General features: G+C 31.9%; 1 protein-coding gene across 3 annotated transcripts; it reads right to left on the minus strand.

Annotated features, from left to right (window-relative positions):
• Positions 1-14,296: 14,296 nt before the first annotated feature.
• On the minus strand, positions 14,297-18,236 carry LOC129894021 (serine/threonine-protein kinase AFC2). 3 transcript variants are annotated; one of them, XM_055969512.1, is made up of 11 exons: positions 18,032-18,236; positions 16,893-17,085; positions 16,326-16,506; positions 16,177-16,225; positions 15,967-16,081; positions 15,656-15,747; positions 15,371-15,527; positions 15,229-15,293; positions 15,039-15,136; positions 14,826-14,928; positions 14,297-14,744 (listed from the first exon to the last, which is right to left on the minus strand). In XM_055969512.1, the coding sequence occupies exons 1-11, from the start codon at positions 18,131-18,133 to the stop codon at positions 14,598-14,600; spliced, it is 1,302 nt and encodes a 433-aa protein (XP_055825487.1). In that variant the 5' UTR covers positions 18,134-18,236; the 3' UTR covers positions 14,297-14,597. The 3 variants fall into 3 exon arrangements, with proteins under 3 accessions (XP_055825487.1, XP_055825488.1, XP_055825489.1); XM_055969513.1 differs by lacking the exon at positions 16,893-17,085 and having other exon boundaries at positions 18,032-18,220; XM_055969514.1 differs by lacking the exons at positions 15,967-16,081; positions 16,177-16,225; positions 16,893-17,085; positions 18,032-18,236 and having other exon boundaries at positions 16,326-16,480.
• Positions 18,237-18,525: the final 289 nt, after the last annotated feature.

The following is an 18,525-nucleotide window of genomic DNA, read 5'->3' on the forward strand; positions in this document are numbered from 1 at the left end:
ATCATTGATCCAAACAAGATTTGAGGCATTTCCATATTTTCTTCAATAAGAAATAAAATACGTATTAACACATGGTATAGTACATAAATTTTTATTTATTTACATTGATTAGAAAAATACAAACATCATACTTAATACAGATAAAAAAAATATTTACATATTATTAGTCCTGTCAATATTCATATTTTCATCTGAAAAATTAAAGAAATCAGCTACATCTAGATGCATAGGCTCAATATTATCTTCAGAGATAAAATTTGTCTCTGGATTATTTTCTGCCCTTTTTAATGATGCCTGATATAGCTGAACCAGACGTTTTGATGACCGGCAAATCCGCGACCAGTGCCCCACACCTCCACATCTATGACATATTATTTCTGAATTATTCTTCGGTAAAGCTTCTGGCTTTTTACCCTGCCTTTTATATTGCTGGTTATTTCTCGGTGCCAGCCGAGCATCATGATTAAAATTTCTTCTTTGACTACGACCACGACCACGACTGGGGCCATGGCCTCTTTCTCGTTGGTTAGAATTTGCCTGATTCACTTCAGGGAGTGGCAAAGAACCAACGGGCCGACTATCATGATTTTTCATTAATAGTTCATTATGTCTTTCAGCAATAAGAAGGTGAGAAAGTAATTCAGAATATTTTTTAAATTTTTTTTCGCGATATTGCTGCTGCAGGAGCATATTCGCAGGTGGAAATGTGGAGTATGTCTTTTCAAGTTTATCTTGCTGAGTGATCTCTTCTCCGCATAAATTTAACTGAGCTATAATTCTAAATAAAGCAGAATTATATTCAGTTATATTTTTGAAATCCATTAATCTCAGATTTAGTCAATCATGATGAGCTTGTGGAAGCATGACCAACTTTAGGTGGTCATATCTTTCTTTTAAATTTTTCCATAATTTAAGGGGGTCTTTTAATGTAAGATATTGTAATTTTAGCCCCTCGTCAAGATGGTGACGGAGAAATATCATGGTTTTAGCACGGTCTTGATTGGATGTCATATTGTCATCTTTAATGATGTCTGCCAGACCCATTGATTCTAAATGAATTTCAGCATCAAGTGCCAATAATGAGTAGCATTTTCCAGAGATATCAAGAGCAGTAAATTCAATTTTGGAAATATTTGCCATTTTATAAAAATAAAATAAAATAAAACTCTTACCACTTTTGTTACCTTAAAAAATTAGCCGGAGCCTCGTGCTGATAACGTATTATAAATATACTACCTTAACAATTAATTAGACGGAGAGAGTAAGGAAAATAAAACAGAATAGAGTAATTGCAAATTCTTCGGATGAATGTTTTTAAGTCAAATTGATGGCATTTTATAGCCATCAAAGAAGAAGAAAACCAAATGAGTTAGTTGCCCACTTTGAGTGGGCCCCACTAACATAAAATATTATGTTAAGTGGACAATCCACTTTCATAATAGTTTTCAATTACTATAGTTTGTGGAGTTTAATTTCAGCCTACGGAATGGAAACAAGACTGTTATTAATCTAAAGAGAATATCAACCCACTAATTTTTTAACCGCTGGTCCCACCTCACATCACAATTTTTTTTATTTTTTAAGTTGCCCCGCCCCGCTCCCCTAATATAGATTCACTCCGCATAATTTTTTAAATATTATTTAGTTTTAATTGAGTTTAATATAAAAAATAAAATTTATAATTTTTTCACAATAACTAATTAAGTGTTTTTAGTTAACATTTCAACAATTGTTTCTTCATTGCTATTTCTTTATAGCTAATTAACTGTTTCTAATTAATATTTCAACAACAAAAAATTCACTAGGCACATCTATTTTAATTTTTTAAAAAAATATAAGTTAAAATTAAAATAAAAGTTTAATATAAAAAGTTTATATCTTTGATATTTACTAATTACAAGAATTTAATTTCTTTGAATTCCTATTTAATAATTGATATCTTAAAACGCAATCCACCCCACGCCGCATCAATTATAAAATTAATTACTTCAACCCTAATGTCATATCAAAAAGCAAAAGAACAAAAAAAATTAAAAAGATGATTGATTCCAAGGGACCATGCTCAGGTGCCTCAGGGTAGATTAATTATCATTATGGCCTTCATTCACACTAAAAAAACCATGTTCATGGGTCGATACTTGGGTACTTGAATAATATATTTGACATTGGCGAATTTCATTTCACTAGTCTAATATATAGTGCAATCACATGTTTATGAAATAAGAATTACATCGAAATAGTCAGTCTATAATCACGTATCTGTTACAAGAGTCTATTTTTTTTCGGAGAAGAAATCTTCAATGAAACTTTCAGAAATTAGAGAAGGAAGAAGGAAGAAAGAAGGTGTCGTTTTCTTTTTTTCTTTAAGAGAAAGGATGCGTTGTTTTTCTATTTTTATAATTCTAAAAGGACGCAAATCTAAATAGTTACTTCTCTTCTCTTTTATATATTAAATATATAACAAATATATATTATTTATTATTTAAATAGATCCGAATTGATCCTGACTCGAATCTAATTCCTTTAGACATGTTACAATCTTGGCAGATTTTTTTTATAAAAAAAGTGTCCCCAAATGGAACTGAGGGGTTAGAATAAAATAGGCCCGGACACATTGGCAGCAAACACATTGCATGGTATTAGAATTTGCTAAAGTAGCTTTCTCGGCTTGTGGCACTTGTCTCTTCAAAATTTGAAATGGACCTCTATGACTCTGTACTACATGGACCCTGCTCCAACTGTGGATCAAATTTTTTCAGCCACTCGAGTGGACACTAGCAGGAGATTTGTTCATATCTTATGATAAGAAAGAAAAAGAGAAAAAAGTCATTATATTATATAGTAAAAGTGGGATATAGTCATATAGACTGTGAGATAACATAACACTATTTTGGATGATTATTGACTGGCTGATTAAGTCAGCTCATAATTTATTTTGTGTAATTAAAGACTGTCATGTTTGTTTAATGAAAATTGATTAGCTCTGAATCCATTGCAGCAATCAAAAGATCCCAAAACATTGCTTATATGAACAAACAATTTTTGAGCAATCAACTTAAATAGAAAAGATTCTTCAAAAATAGGGAAAATGTTTAGTGGCCTGTAAGAATATCCTCAATCAAGATAAATGAGATTTTTTCATGGAAGTCTTAGTTGGACTCTCCTTGTGCTTATGACCCCATAGTAACAACAGCGAATGTGCTAAGTTATTAGCAGAAGTAGAAAATTGTGATAATTAATAAATTATAACCTTCCAAATAAGAACTGATCAATCAATTTTTCTCCTTGTTCTTTTTATCTTGAACATTGAAATGTTCATGCAAAGCATATGCTAGAGAAACGACTTCACATCAACCCAATCATGAAAATATCTTACAACTTCAGAAAATACATAATGAAATTCATAGAAAATATACATATACACTACCGACTAAAATGCGAAGGTGAAGCATCACCGAAAAGTAGTGAGTGGCAATGAAAGTTAAAAAATAATAATATACGGCGTGTTTTGGTATGATAGAAAAATATTTTCTAAGAAAATAAGTGGATTTTATATTTATTTTTCTATTTTATATCGAAATCAAAAAATATTATCATAAAAGTATAATTTATATATAATCTAGACAAATATTATCAAAGGTAGAAGCGAAGGATAAAGGTATGTGGTGGTGGGGATAGAAGCTTTGCCGAGAAGATGAAGTATGTTGTAGGGAAGAGAGTACAAAATCAATGTGAAATATCTTGTGGAACTTATTTTCTCAGTTTTAAATTGAAAGTGAATTTATTTTTCTAAAATTTTGATCAACTAAAAAAAAATATATAAAAAAAATACCTTCTAAAAAATATTTCCCCCGATACCAAACACACCCATAATTCCCCAAAAAATAATAGATGGAAAGATTTTACAAATTACATTACAATGAAAATAAATGATTCCGGGTAAAAAAATTATGGCGGAGGACAGAGCAAATTATTGGTGAAATAGTGTTAAGCTATTCCAGCCACGCCACTGAATAATTAAAAATATACAAAGAGTTTCGCATTGGGAGCAAGCGAAGGCCGGGCAGTTTGAGTCGATTTTTTACTAAAATCAAAAATCAAGTTAATTTAAATGATTTTTTTTCAAATACTAACATCAAATTAAATTAAATATAATATATTTTTTTCTTAGAAAAATATAATATATATTCATTTGTTTGATTATTATTAATTTGAATTAGTTTTTTTGGTTCTTAATAAATTTACGTATAGATTACACAAATCTCATATTTTTAAGAGCTAATTACATTTTATTCTTACTCTTTCCCATATTATAAAAGTCCCTTAAATTTTGTGCAATCCCAATACATTCCAAAATGTTCTGATACATTGCGTCTCGATTTTGGATACATTCCTCAACATTCTGATATATCGCATCTCAGTTTCGAATACGTCACTTAACGTCCCAATACATCATGTACGTCCCAATATATCACGTATACATCACTTTACGTGATATATTGAGATGTACGTGATGTATCGAGACGTTGAGTGATTTATTTGAGAATAAAAGAGAATAAGGATTTTTATAATTTTTTCAAATGGTAGAAAATTTTAGGTTTGATATTTTTCTCTTCCTTTTCTTTTTCCTACAATAAGAAAAGAACTTGTCACTCTTCGCCAACTTATAATTCTTTACTATTTTTTTATCGAAAAAGATTCAAAAATGCCTTTAATCTATGAAAATTGTTCAAATTTGTCCTCCTTATACCTGAAAATATGTTTATCAACTATTAAATACTATTTAATATGCCTGCATTTCGTGCGATTTGAGTATATTTTATTAATAAATATAATATTTTTATAACATCAAAATATTTCAAAAACTTCTTTTTAGCCTTCAAATTTGAATAAATTAAAACTCAACTTTTAAATTTATTTTACTTCTATTAGCATCTTAGTTATATATTTTTTCTATTGTCTAACAATTTTAGTCTTTTAAAACTACTTAATTTTTTGTATAAATTATGTTAACTGATACTATATTTACACTCAGAAAAAAATTCAACAAAAATGATCTTTTTATGGGCATACATAATGAAATTCTTCTTCTCCATGACTAAGACAATGTTTTTATACAATATACATTAGGGTTAATTCACATGTTAATTCATATATTTTATTTAAAGCAAATACTTCTATTAGGTTAAACAAACAAACAAGAATTTTTTCAAAAAAAAATACAAATAAAAAAATTAAATAATTGTCAAAGTACTGTTAAAAAACTTATAGACATATATAATTAGAATTAGTAAATTTTTGAATCATTTCTAATATGTTATGAGAATTTTTTATCTTATAGGTAGAGGGAAAGACATATTTGAACTATTTCTAATAGGTTAAGAGCATTTTTTATCCAATAGGTGGAAGGGGGGCATTTTGAACCATTTTTAATACGTTAAAGACATTTTTGACCGAATAGATGGAAGAAAGGGCAAATTTGACCCAATAGGTGCAAGGAAGACATTTTACGAACCATTTCTAATACGTTAAAAACATTTTAAAACTTTTTCCCTTCTTTTATTAAGGCAGATATAATGTTTTTGGTATTATAATGAAAATGTTTTGTAATCTATAAGCTTTAATTTTGTGAGTAAAATCATATATATAAAAGGCCTAGGTAAACATCTAATAGTTAATTTTTCATAAGTATTCTTAAGTATATTAGTTTATTAGAGATAAAGTTAATAGTAAAAATAAAATTTCGATGAAATTATACACAATATTTAAAACTATTTAACAAAAATAACTGTCTTAGAGAGAGTTGAATGCCCATGTGGCATACAAGTGGAACCCATTCTTTTTCTCAATCACTTTGCCAAACTTGATGGCAAGTAGTACTGTAGCTTCCCCAAGTATCTTTGGATATAAATAGTCATTTGTACTGTGTAAATCATATATACAAAAAAAAAATAGAGAAAATAGCCAAATGATCTTCTAATTTATTATTGATTTTTTAACTATATATTTATATTTTATGGGGGTTCTATCATCTCCTTAGACTATTTTAAAATAGAATTATTTTCTCCTTAAATGCTGAGATGACAAAGAACTGTGGTTCACTCTCTCAAAGAGAGTGAAAGGCCAGAACAATGATTAAAACTTTAATTTTATATATATTTATTTTATTTTATATTAATTTTCTATTTCTTTTAATTAGAAAAATTATGTTTTCTTTTATTCTTATTTATTTTTTCTTTTTTCTTACCCCCTTTCTCTTTTAAGTGATTAGCAACATCGCTGCAACTCACCCTCACCATCACAATCAGGTCCCCGCCATTATCGGTTTTTCACCACTTATCTAATTTTCATCTTTAAATCACCACTTCTATCTGTACGTTCATTTCTCATCAGTTTAAAATTTTGTCGGTAGCTCAAAATCAAAATTGTAAGTGAAAAGAACATAACTTTTTTTTAATTAGTGATGAAGAATTCATTAGGTAACAAATTTATCAATGGAGAGAAATTCATTAACGAAATCATTGAGTAACAGATAGGGGTGGGCATAAAATACCGGAAACCGAATTACCGAACCGAATCGGCTATTTCGGTATTTCGGTATTCGGTAATTCGGTTCGGTATTCGGTACCAAAAGTTAACATTTCGGTATTTCGATTTCGGTTTCGGTATTTATTTTTTTTCCGTTCGGTAGTTCGTAAATACCGAATACCAAAATTAATATGGCTAGTGGACCACTATTGTATGTCTGTTGGGCCTAAACCCTTTAGGAATTCTTTTAAGGCAGCCCAAATTCCTAACCCAATAGGCAATAACCCAATAGCCCACTCTAACAATATTACAATAGCCCATTCTTAAATGTTAATTTTAGAAAAATCCATTTAGGGCTAGGTTATCTAATCTTTAATTCTTTCTGACTTTCTGTTTCTCCACTTCTCTCGTTCTTCAATTCTTCAGTTCTTCTTCTTCTTCACTTCTTCTTCACTTCTTCAGTTCTTCTTCACTTCTTCTCAGTTTCTCACTTCTCAGTTCTATTTCTACCTACAAATTTCTGGAAAAAGGAGATACTAATGACAGTGATGGTGATTGTGTGGTTGTTGGTGACAAGAGTGCTGTCACTCAAGTGGGAATACATAACAGGAAGGTTAGACATGAGCGAAAATGTTCAGATGACTTGGATTCACATGATTTTGTTTCAGAGGAGGATCACACTTACACACTCAATGGACCAAAGTTTAATTATGGGTTACCTGGTAAAATTGCCAAAATGTTGTATCCTCACCAACGTGAGGGTTTGAAGTGGCTTTGGTCTCTTCACTGTCTGGGTAAGGGTGGTATTTTAGGCGATTACATGGGTTTGGGGAAGACCATGCAGGTAAAAGTCAAGGTTCCGAAAGTAATATGTTCCACAAAATAATTTCTGAAGTAACTTTTTTTATTTTTACCATGTTTTAGATATGTGGCTATTTAGCTGGATTGTTTTATTCAAAGTTGATAAGGAGAGTGTTGATTGTTGCTCCCAAAACTTTGTTGCCCCATTGGATCAAGGAATTAACTGTTGTAGGGCTTTCTCAGAAAATAAGGGAGTAAGGCGTCTTGTTTTTATGTTAGTCTTATTGATTTCAACTTTTCCTTCAACAGGTGTAGTGTTGCATCTTATGTTGTTTGTTGTTGTGTTGCAGCTGAAGCACTTTGTTGTTGTTGTTGCCTTTTAGTTTTAGGTTTTATTTTAAGATGGTTTGTGGCTACTTATCTTGTAAAAAAAAGTGCTTGCATTTGTGTAGATCTTATAAGATGCAGAAATTTGGGTATTACCGAATACCGTATCGAATCGAATTTTTATTTACCAATTACTGAATTACCGAACCGAAGTTTGAAAGTTCGGTATTTGGTATATACTTTGAATTACCGATTACCGAATTATCGAATCTAAATTTTGAAAATACCGAACCGAATACCGAACGCCCACCCCTAGTAACAGACCCACTAACAGAGAAGACCCATTTATTGAAATTGTTTCAAGCATAGATCAAATTTCTCATCTCAACATTGTTAAATCGAAATCAACACTAGTCTATTCAATAACTCTATACATTCATCACGACAAACTGATGTTGTTTATTATTGATTCAGCGAAGCTTCGTTCTCTAGTTATAATACTATAGTAATGGAAGCAGAAGTAGTTTCGGGCGAGGGATTTTTTCGTTCTCGTTTAGCTTCAATAGAGAATATCTAGATTTTCCTACTGGACGATATTCTCCTCATCAATCTGGAAAAATAATTCATCAAAGCCAAAGAAACAGAGGAATGGAAAAGGATAGAGAAAAGGTAAAAATGGAAATACAAAGGAAAAGTTGAATAAATAAAAATATTTAAATATTTTTGTAGATAAAAAGGCATTATTATGTGGATGGCACGTGCACATCACTATCTGATAAAAATCTGATTTATTTCACAGTTAAGAAGTTCAAGGGGGTTATAGGACACCCGCAGTTGAAAATCCGATAATAAATTGGGGGTTTATTTAACTATTTTCTCAAAAACATATAGAAACAAATAACATATAAAGCTCGTTTGGATACGCTTAAAAGGTAACTTTTATGTATGAAGTGCTTTTAGAAATTTGAAGTGCTGAAAGTTATTTTTATAAATAAGCAGTTGAGTGTTTGGATAAAAGTGTTTATGTTGAAAATAAGTGTTTGAATTTTAGGATTAAAAGAATAAAAATGGTAGTTTGGAAATTTAGTTAAAATATAAGGGATATAAAAGTAATTTTCATGGTCAAACAAAATAGCTTTAAGCACTTAGGAAAAAAAGTTAAAAATCCTAACTTTTCATTTTTGACTGACTTTAAGAACTTTATGGCTAATATTAGACAAACACGTTCAAAAGCTAAAAAGGGCTTTAAGTTGCTTTTTGACCAATTTAAAGCCCATCCAAACGGGCTAATACTTCTCTCTCTCTCTTTCTATCTTTCTATTCATTAATTTTAGTTTATCTCTCTTCTTATTTATTTTAGGAAGAAGGTTCAAAAATGTTCCCCTTTCATCTATTGGATCAAATTTATCTTTTCTTCCATCTTATGGGTCAAAAATGTCCTTAACGTCTTAGAAATGGTTTTAAAATCCTCTTCTTCCACCTATTGATCAAAAATGCTCTTAACCTATTAAAAATGATTCAAATTTGTACTTCCATCTAACTATTAGATAAAAAATTCTCTTAACATATTAAAAATAACTCAATATTATATTATAATTTAATAGTGGATGCTCCATATAATGGGCTCCACTTTGTTGTTTATCCTTTCTTTCTCTCTTATCTTCAGCTGTATTTTGGCTATAAATAGCCATTTGAAGTGTATAAGAAACACTCGAAATACATTGCAATTCTCTCCATTCTCTCTTTCTCGTACTATCTTCTATTAATTTGCTAAGTTTAATTTATTTTATAACACGTTATCAGCATAAGCTTCCATCACTTTGAGTTATTTTAAAAAGGTAACAAATGGGTAAGAATTTTATTTTCTTAAAATGTCTAAAAAGGTAACAAAGAGTTTTGACTCACCCTCCATAATTCGCTATCTTGAACCGTTGATAAGAGACTTATTTACTGCCCGATTTGCAGATTATCGATTTGATGAGATAACTTTTTCGGAATTAGGGGGAGAAAAAAAGGATTCCGAAAGAGAAATTGCGTGAAAATTTTTATCACTATTTCATTTTGATCCAAGTACCCGCACATCTGAGCAGGAGGTCCAAAAAATCATCCAGTTACAGAAAATAACAAATCAAATGTCAAATGCATTTACTGATTTGAAACGGATAACTAAGTCACATATTTCTGCAATGAATGTGCCTATACGGATTGATGTCCCAAAAGGACCATCTACTAGTATCATACCTTCTGAATTCCAAACACGCCTGAAACGTGGTAAACCATTGGGTTCAAAGGATAAAAATCGTAGAAAGAGAAGCGTGAGGAATAATAAAGATGATACTACAAAAGAACCTCGTGAAAAAGGTTAAGATTTGAGTAATCCTGAGGATTTCTGAAGAAATCAGTGAACTCGAGACTCAAGTGAATGAAAAACTTTCAATAAGTTCTACAGGTGATGAGATAAATTTAGATCGATCGAAAATCACGATTGATAATGTATTTGCATATAATGTTGCACTTAAACTCATACAAGATAGTGAAAGTCTTGAGCCTAAATCCGTCGAAGAATGTCGACGTAGATGTGATTGACCAAAATGGCAAAAGACAATTCAATCAGAATTAACTTCACTTACTAAATGTGAGGTTTTTGGACCTGTAGTCCAAATCCCTGAAGGTGTAAACCAGATGGCTATAAATGAGTTTTTGTGTGAAAATGAAATGAGAGAATTGAAATTGTAAGATACAAGGAACACCTTGTTGCACAAGAATTCTCTCAAAGATTCGGGATCAAATATGAAGAAACATATTCACTTGTTATGGATAAAATAACTTTTCGATATCTCATCAATTTAGCTGTACAAAAAAATTTTGAAATACATCTAGGGGTGTAGTTACAACTTACCTATATGGTTCGCTTGATAATGAAATTTACATGAAAATTTCAGAAGGATTAAAATTGCCTGATGCATGTACTAAGTCCCGGTAGGTGTACTCAATCAAATTATAAAGATCATTATATTATCTGAAACAATCAAGGCGTATATGGTATAATTGCCTTAGTGAGTACTTGATAAATGAAGGTTATATTAAGTACTCCAATGGTTGTTCGATCACTGAAAGTGGATAAAGATCCATTTCGATCTTCAAAAGAGAATGAAGAACTTCTTGGTCCTAAAGTACCATATCTCAGTATTATTGGTGCACTTATGTATCTTGCTAATGCAACCAGACCTGATATAACATTTTCTGTTAAGTTGTTGGTAAGGTATAGTTCATCCCCAACGCGAAGACATTAGAACGGTATCAAACATATTTTGCGATTTCTAAAGGGCACTATTAATATTAGTTTGTTTTATACTAACAAAGGTTGTGCAAATCTTATTGGTTATACAGATGCAGGTTATTTATCATACCCACATAAAGCTCGATATCAAACAGGCTATTTATTTACATACGGAGAAATTACTATATTATGGCGATCTACAAAGTAGTCTATTGTTGCTACATCTTCAAACTATGCTGAAATAATAGCAATTCATAAAGCAAGTAGAGAATGTGTGTGGTTGAGATCGATGATACAGTTCATCAAAGAAAGATGCGGCCTGAAAAATGATGTGAAAGTACGCACAATTATATTCGAAGACAATGTCGCGTGCATAACTCAATTGAAAGGTGACTTCATAAAAGAAGACAAAACTAAATATATTTTACCAAATTTATTCTTCACACATGATCTCTAAAAAAATGGTGATATTAATGTACAACAAGTTCGTTCGAGTGATAATCTTGTAGATTTATTCACAAAGGCATTACTAACATCAACTTTTGAGAAGCTAAGGTATAAGATTGAAATGTGCCGTCTCCAAAATTTCAAAATTAAGTTTTCATCAGGGTAAGTGAAATACGCACTGTACTCTTTTCCCTTAATCAAGGTTTTGTCCCACTGGGTTTCCTAATAAGATTTTTAATGAGGCAACACTCAAGTTGTATTATCAGATTTGTGTACTCTTTTTTCTTCATTAGGCTTTTTTTCACTGATTTTTCCTAATAAGGTTTTAATGAGGCACAATATCTATGAGTGTTCAGGATAACTATGTATATTGTTTCTTATAAATTTTTTAATGAGTCACATTACAAGTAGACAAAACATAGTGGATGTTCCACTTTCATTAGTGGAGCCCACTAAATGGCAAATTGTCATTTCTCTCTTACCTATCATCTGATTTCTAAGACTTTCATTAGTGGAACCCACTAAATGGCAAATTGTCATTTCTCTGTTACCTATCATCTGATTTCTTTGGCTATAAATAGCCTTGGAAATCAGAGAATGAATATACATAGATACACTAATCTTCTCAACTCTCTTTTCTCTTACTCTCTCTTTTTTATTTTTGCTAAGATAGTTTGTTTTATAACACTTTAAGCATTTCTTTCACTTTTTTATATTTTGCTTCTTTAAGTTTTTCTTTATCATTTAAGGTATATGCAAGATTTCTCTTGCTTTACGCCAAAAACTCATTCAAAATGCAAAAGTTAAACTCAAATATAATTCTCATGAAGTGGTGAAAAAACTTAAAGCTATTGACATTGCGAATCTCAATGTTCAGTCTTACAAGAGAACAGGAAGAGTTTTGGCTCTTTGGTTTTCCTGTTATACATGTACATACCTAAATACTATTCCTTTGCACAAAAAATAGTACACAACGTTAAATTCTTAGATAGTACAACAAAGTAACAATTATTCATTAAAATTTTTGAGAAAAATAAGTAAAAAAATAAATAACCGAAGCACATGCACATACACGACTAAAAATGCCAGGAAGGAATAAAGATATGAACAAACATATCTTATGATGGTTTAATTATTAAAATGAAAGATGACTGAATAGCATATGAGGGATCGGTTCTTCAAGATATTCATGAGTTAGAAGTTACTGAATAGCTAACACCACAAGCAGACTGTTGAAGTTTCCAATTTAAATCAGTTCAACATTTAATGATTTAGAGGATTACCAAAGCGACTCCTACTATCCTCAATGTGCATAAAGTAGCATATTAGCAAATAAAAATCTAACAAAATTGTTGATTTGCATAGTTTATGGATCCAAGATGTCCCTTAACTTTTGAATTTCAAATCATTAATCCATACTTAATCTATGTTTAAATCTTACAATCTTGAAGTATATAAGGAGAAAATTTACTTCACTTACTAAGATTGATGATCAATATAAACAATTAACTTTTATAATGTAGGTGAGATAATAAAGAAAGTAACTAATTTGTATTATCAAAGCATAAGATGAGAAGAAATTTTCTTCAAGAAAACTAAGTTGGTTCTTTGATTCGTCCATTTCTTCATTGCTTCCTTCTCCTGAAGAATATATTTTAAGAGGAATGAGATTCACATAGACAACGAGAAAAAAGATATCATCAAATAATACCTATTGTGAAATCTCACGTCACATAGTTCAATGCAAAAAAAATTCCAAGTGGACCAATAAACGTAAAAAAAAAAAGTGAAACAAAGAAGCAAAACAACAAATAATGCAATTTCTCTTACATTTTAAAGAACAAATTCTAATGGAAGCGGGGAGAGAAAATGAGATAAGCACTTACTCTTGTGAAAAGGGTCAAATCTCAGCATCCAATAGCATAACCAAAAAATTCGTCACAACAACTATAAATTCGGAGAGAATTGTAAGTAAGTTGCAATCTCAATGATGAAAAAAGTTTTTGTGTTACCCTATTATACTTATTTCCATAAGTCTTCTTAAAGCAAAAGTTAGGAAAGAAAATCTAAGAGAAATAAAAAAAATGAATTTGAAATTTTAAAACACTAATAATACCAAATTAAACTGTTCTAGAATTGTAAAAAAGGCACAAGTTTAATACATAAAATATAGGAAGTAAAAAACCAGTTAACATGAAGTTTCGTATTTTTCTTCTGACAGACAATAAACTTCCTCTCCTTTATTGATGTACTCTCTGTCTTTGCTGCTATCGAAATTAAAAATCTCAAGGTCTAGAATTAAAATATTGGAAAACAAACGATTGAAGGAATTTTTTTTTAAAAATCTTAGATTATGCGTGATTTGAAACTGCAAAAAGATGATGAATGTACGACTTGTTGTAAGAGAGGAGAAAGGGAGAGGGGCTTAGACAAAGGAAACGACTTTTGATTTTTGTTTAACCAGAACATTAGCAACTTTTGGGCATTCTAAACCGAAAGCTGAAGGTTTTTAATTAAATTGTTAACTTAAAATGGCAAAAAACATATTAAAAACCTAAATAGTCGTCATTGTCTTAGAAAGTACAACATCAACATGAAGAAGATTCTCTTATTCTTTTTTAAACAAGATTAGTCATATGAACTGTTTAATAGAAAGTGTTTGAATTAGCACTAAGCTTTCCTACTCTTTCGAATTTCTTTCAGAACATGGTATTAATTTATTTCATCATATTTTTTTTCAACTCTTAGGCTGTTTCAAGTAAATAAAAATTCTCTATATAATAATATACATGTTGGACAAACAAGTAGATGAACTTAAGATCATACTGTAAGAGATGTTGTTGATTGGATACTGGCTGAAGTAAAACAAATTCTTGCAAGATGAACCAAAGGGATAAATCTCAAAAAATCAAGTAGGAAAGAAAGCTCAATCCATGCATGCAATTTCTGTTAGTAATCGAGGGTTAGATATTCATCTTATACACACTGGCATGACTTTCACCACCAACATAACCTAGTATGTTACCAGAACGCCCCGCAAGAAACCAGTATTTTGGTTTTATTTACACCGGGACAGCGTCAAATTCACACAACCGCAATGAGCCAAGACAAATGGCTCCACTTCCAGTCACCACCAAAACAAATGGCGTTGAAGGTTGGAGGGCACCATCATGGAAGGGCATTATGTGCACATGAGTAAAACCAAAAACTTGTTCTACCTCCTAAGATGATCACGGGTGAAGAATGGATGCCTCAAAGCTTCCCGAGCGGTCAATCTTTCTGAAGGATCATATCTAAGAAGTCCTTGCAAAAGATTAATAAGATCACCAGCAGAATGATCCACATGCTGCATGATTATGTTCTGCAATATGAAACACAATTATCCGTAAACTGTGCAAATTCATTCAACCAAACAACAGAGGAAAAGGATTAGCAATTGTACCTGAAGACGAGCCAACTTCAACACAGCTTTAATACTATCTCGAGAAGTTGCCCCCTCAGGCCAGTCCAACCGTCCCCTTCTAACATACTTCTCCGCTTGACGGCTGTGACAAAAGTAGAAAGTAATTCATCAATTTACTATAAATAAGAAAGAGACTTCTCTTATTGAATCAAGCAAGATACTGTTGAAGTAGGCAACAAATCAATGACTTACTCCACTCTTTTCAGCATGTGCTGAGGCAGCGGGCCCAGTACCTTCTCCATCATAGCAAGGTGTTCTAAATTCTCGTGTGTTTGAAACAACGCTTCTCCCTAAATTAGCATGTTTGAAGTTGCAAGATAAATTAGCTGCAATAAATCAAATATGATAAAACCAAGGTTAAACCAGATCAAACAGAGCTTACCGAACAAAGTTCAACAAGGATACAGCCAACACTCCATATATCACAAGGGAAGGTCCATCCAAGACCTGAAATAGATAGGGTGAATTGGATGCTTCATAGATGCAAGAACAATGGAGAAAACCTAGATGTTTGAAGACCTTACCTAGTATAACTTCAGGTGCACGGTAATGACGAGTTGACACAACATATGTCTGATTCTGACGGTCGTATGTAGTGCTACCAAAATCAATTACCTTTATAGCACTTGATTTTGGGATTCTTTTATAGTAAGAACCATCTTTAGGTGGCCTAGAAGAAACCTGTATTAAAAAAATTGGAAAAAAATTAAGCCTATGCAGTAGTATCAAGAACAAAATACAAAGTAAGGTTGCAATCAACACATATTAAGGGAAACAGAAAAGTGACTGACCAATAAAACAAAGCTTACCTTGTAGTCAGGAACCTTCACATATTCTGGAGAGATGAGAAGTATGTTCTCAGGCTTCAGGTCAGTATGTATAAGGCGCAAATCATGCATAACTACAAGAAAAGCAAGACCATATTTAATTAGAAGATAGTATAGTAGGCAGAGTAACTGGGAAGTATGCATGATGACATTATTCAATCTGCTGTAATGATAAATGCATAGCATACGGTCCAATCATGAGGTACATTTTATATTCAGCACAAAGCCTATCTGCATCTAATATATATGCATGGTTGAAGAAAAGAGAAGTGCAAAAAGCTTTTTTTACACACATGCTACACAATCCAAAAGTTGTCTTCCAATCTCACGAACAAGATCAATGGGAAATGAACGGTAATTGTTTTTCCGAAGGAAATCGTATAAGCTTGGTCCAAGCTTCTCAAAGACCTGTTAAAACCATTTGAGTTCATCCAAAATTTTAATCCCCATAAGATTGTTAGGTGGGGAAATTAACCCATCCAAATCAATCGTATAATACTTACAATACAGATATGATTACGATAGTCAAACCAGTTCCGTATTTGTACGCAACTGCAAGGAACAAACCAGTTCAACACTCGACAAATAACAAAAATACCATGAATGAGTACATGGATTAGTATAACAGTAAATTTAACACGCAATTACTCACCGATTGCCACCATTGTCATGTTTACCAAGTTGTTGAAGCATTTCAACCTCAATCATTGCTGCATCACGATACTTCTTCATACCCCGAACAATTTTAATAGCCACCATTTCTTTCCTTTCACGATCCCAGCATTCTAGGACCTGACCGAAAGTACCTTCACCCATCTTACTGTGGATCTTATCTACATTTCAGAAAATCTAAAGACCATTAGGGTAATATAGAGCAGATACGGGAAATACACAGAACACATGCCACAATAAAATGTGTTCTCTTTTTTTCGTTTTGGCAAATCATTTTTGTTTATGTATCGAAATAAACTCGGAATGCATGAGCATCAAATCAAAGAAACATGTTAAAAACAAAATAAAAGCTGATAAAGATGACAATATTAATTATATTACTAGTATGGTAAGATTTTAGGAAAAGGTGGATTCGTCAAATCATTATATATATAATATTTGGGTGCATAAAGGTTTTTGTGTGTAACAGAAATAATAAGATGGTCAGCATAGCAACCAAGGCACCAAAATATAATTAGAACTTTTTGGTGATGGTAAAGATGATTACAGCGTGATGTTAAATTTTCTCCCAGCTCAAACACAAAATGTCCATCCTTGTCATCTTCTCTCCGAGGGGGAGAACCATTTTGAGCCACTCCCTTAATAGTAAAGGGTGCACTAGTAAGGTCTGTGAGTTGCCTTGAAGATGCATAGCTTGTCACATTCCCAACATCTTGTCCACAAAACAATCCTAGCTGAGCCTACACACAGGCATTCCATTCATGGTATCTTAATACAAAACTAGCTTTATTATTTACCTTTGGATACCTTAAAAGTTGGAAATAGAATTCAAAAAACATAACATAAAGCAGCTATGATAATAAAAAAGGACAAACAGGCAGGACTGGAAAAAACAATCAACCAGTAATCAAACACTCAGGAGTCAATAGTTATTGCAAGATATCGAAACAAAAAGACTAAAGGCTTAGATCAAGTTCAATAATCAATTCCAACTTCCAAAATTCAAGAAGAGACTCCCAAAAATCATCTGCTAAGATTTGTCTTTATGTAATAACTCAGCTGGAAAAAACAGACTGGAAAAAACTTGCATTTGTTTATTTCGTTACTAGTCTTAGATAGAGTTCCAGCCTATTGTGCAACAGTTTATCACGCAGATCTGACAGATGGGATGAATTTTTTTTTACTTCAAACAAGATCTATCCTAGAGAGCACAATCAATAACGTCCACCCAAATTGACATAGTAACCGGATCATCATGAAATCTTTTCAAAAGATTTAATTGACATCCTTCCACATAAAATTTTGGTCGAAAAACAACTATTCAGAACAAAATTGAAACATCATAAATAATCACAAAATCTGAAAAACAGATAATTCACGTTAGATCTGAATATAAAACGGTCATCAAGAAAGAAAGAATCGATAATACGTAAGTAATTTTTACCCTCACGACTGAAGAAATAAAAATCAAACCCTGAAATACAAAATCCCAGCTAAAAAAATACCATATGATCGTAAGAGCAAAAACAGATCTAATCAAGAAACAATATAAAACACAGGAAGACTGAGACTTTACCATACCTCACGCGAAAAAAACCTAATCTTGATCAGATCTAGCAAAACAAAAGCGAAAAAAAAACAAAGATAGAATGAACAGATCAAAGAATTTGAGGATAGATCTATTACCTTAGGCGGCTCGGGGAGAACATCCCAGCCCAGACGCGCCCTCTTTCTTGGACGCCGATCGAGATTTGTCAACGGAAATCCTGTCACGCGCTCCGTCTCCATGGCAGAAAGCTTACAAATCTAGAGAGAGAAAGTGTTAGAGAGAGAAACCAATTGCGCAGAAAGTTAGGAAAAGGCGGAAGAGATTGATGCGAAATAGCAAACCCTAGGGGTATCCACCTAATATTGACCTAACAAATTGTGAAGAGTCGGTTAATATCAAATCGAAGCCGAACACGTGTCACACATCGTGTCCGTTGCTTTTATTTCTTTTTATATAAGCGACCTTATCACATTCAAGCAAATATCGGGTTGTATTCCGAGTTTTTAAAGCTGGATTAGGTGTGTTGTGCTTAACCATGGTTAAGGATTTTGACCCATTCTTGGGCTTCTCTTTGCCTCCATAATTTAGAGCCCAATTTTGGCCCATCAAAAAGTGATAAGTTTTTGCACGG

This window comes from Solanum dulcamara, chromosome 7, assembly GCF_947179165.1.
Source record: "Solanum dulcamara chromosome 7, daSolDulc1.2, whole genome shotgun sequence".
Taxonomy (NCBI): Eukaryota; Viridiplantae; Streptophyta; class Magnoliopsida; order Solanales; family Solanaceae; genus Solanum; species Solanum dulcamara.

Coding starts and splice junctions, on each gene's coding strand:
- LOC129894021 (XM_055969512.1), bottom strand. CDS start 18,133: ATGGAGACGGAGCGCGTGACAGGATTTCCGTTGACAAATCTCGATCGG. Junction 15,528..15,655: donor TGAAGGTTCCTGACTACAAG/GTAAGCTTTGTT, acceptor TTTTTAATACAG/GTTTCTTCTAGGCCACCTAA. Junction 15,294..15,370: donor TGCACCTGAAGTTATACTAG/GTAAGGTCTTCA, acceptor TATCTATTTCAG/GTCTTGGATGGACCTTCCCT.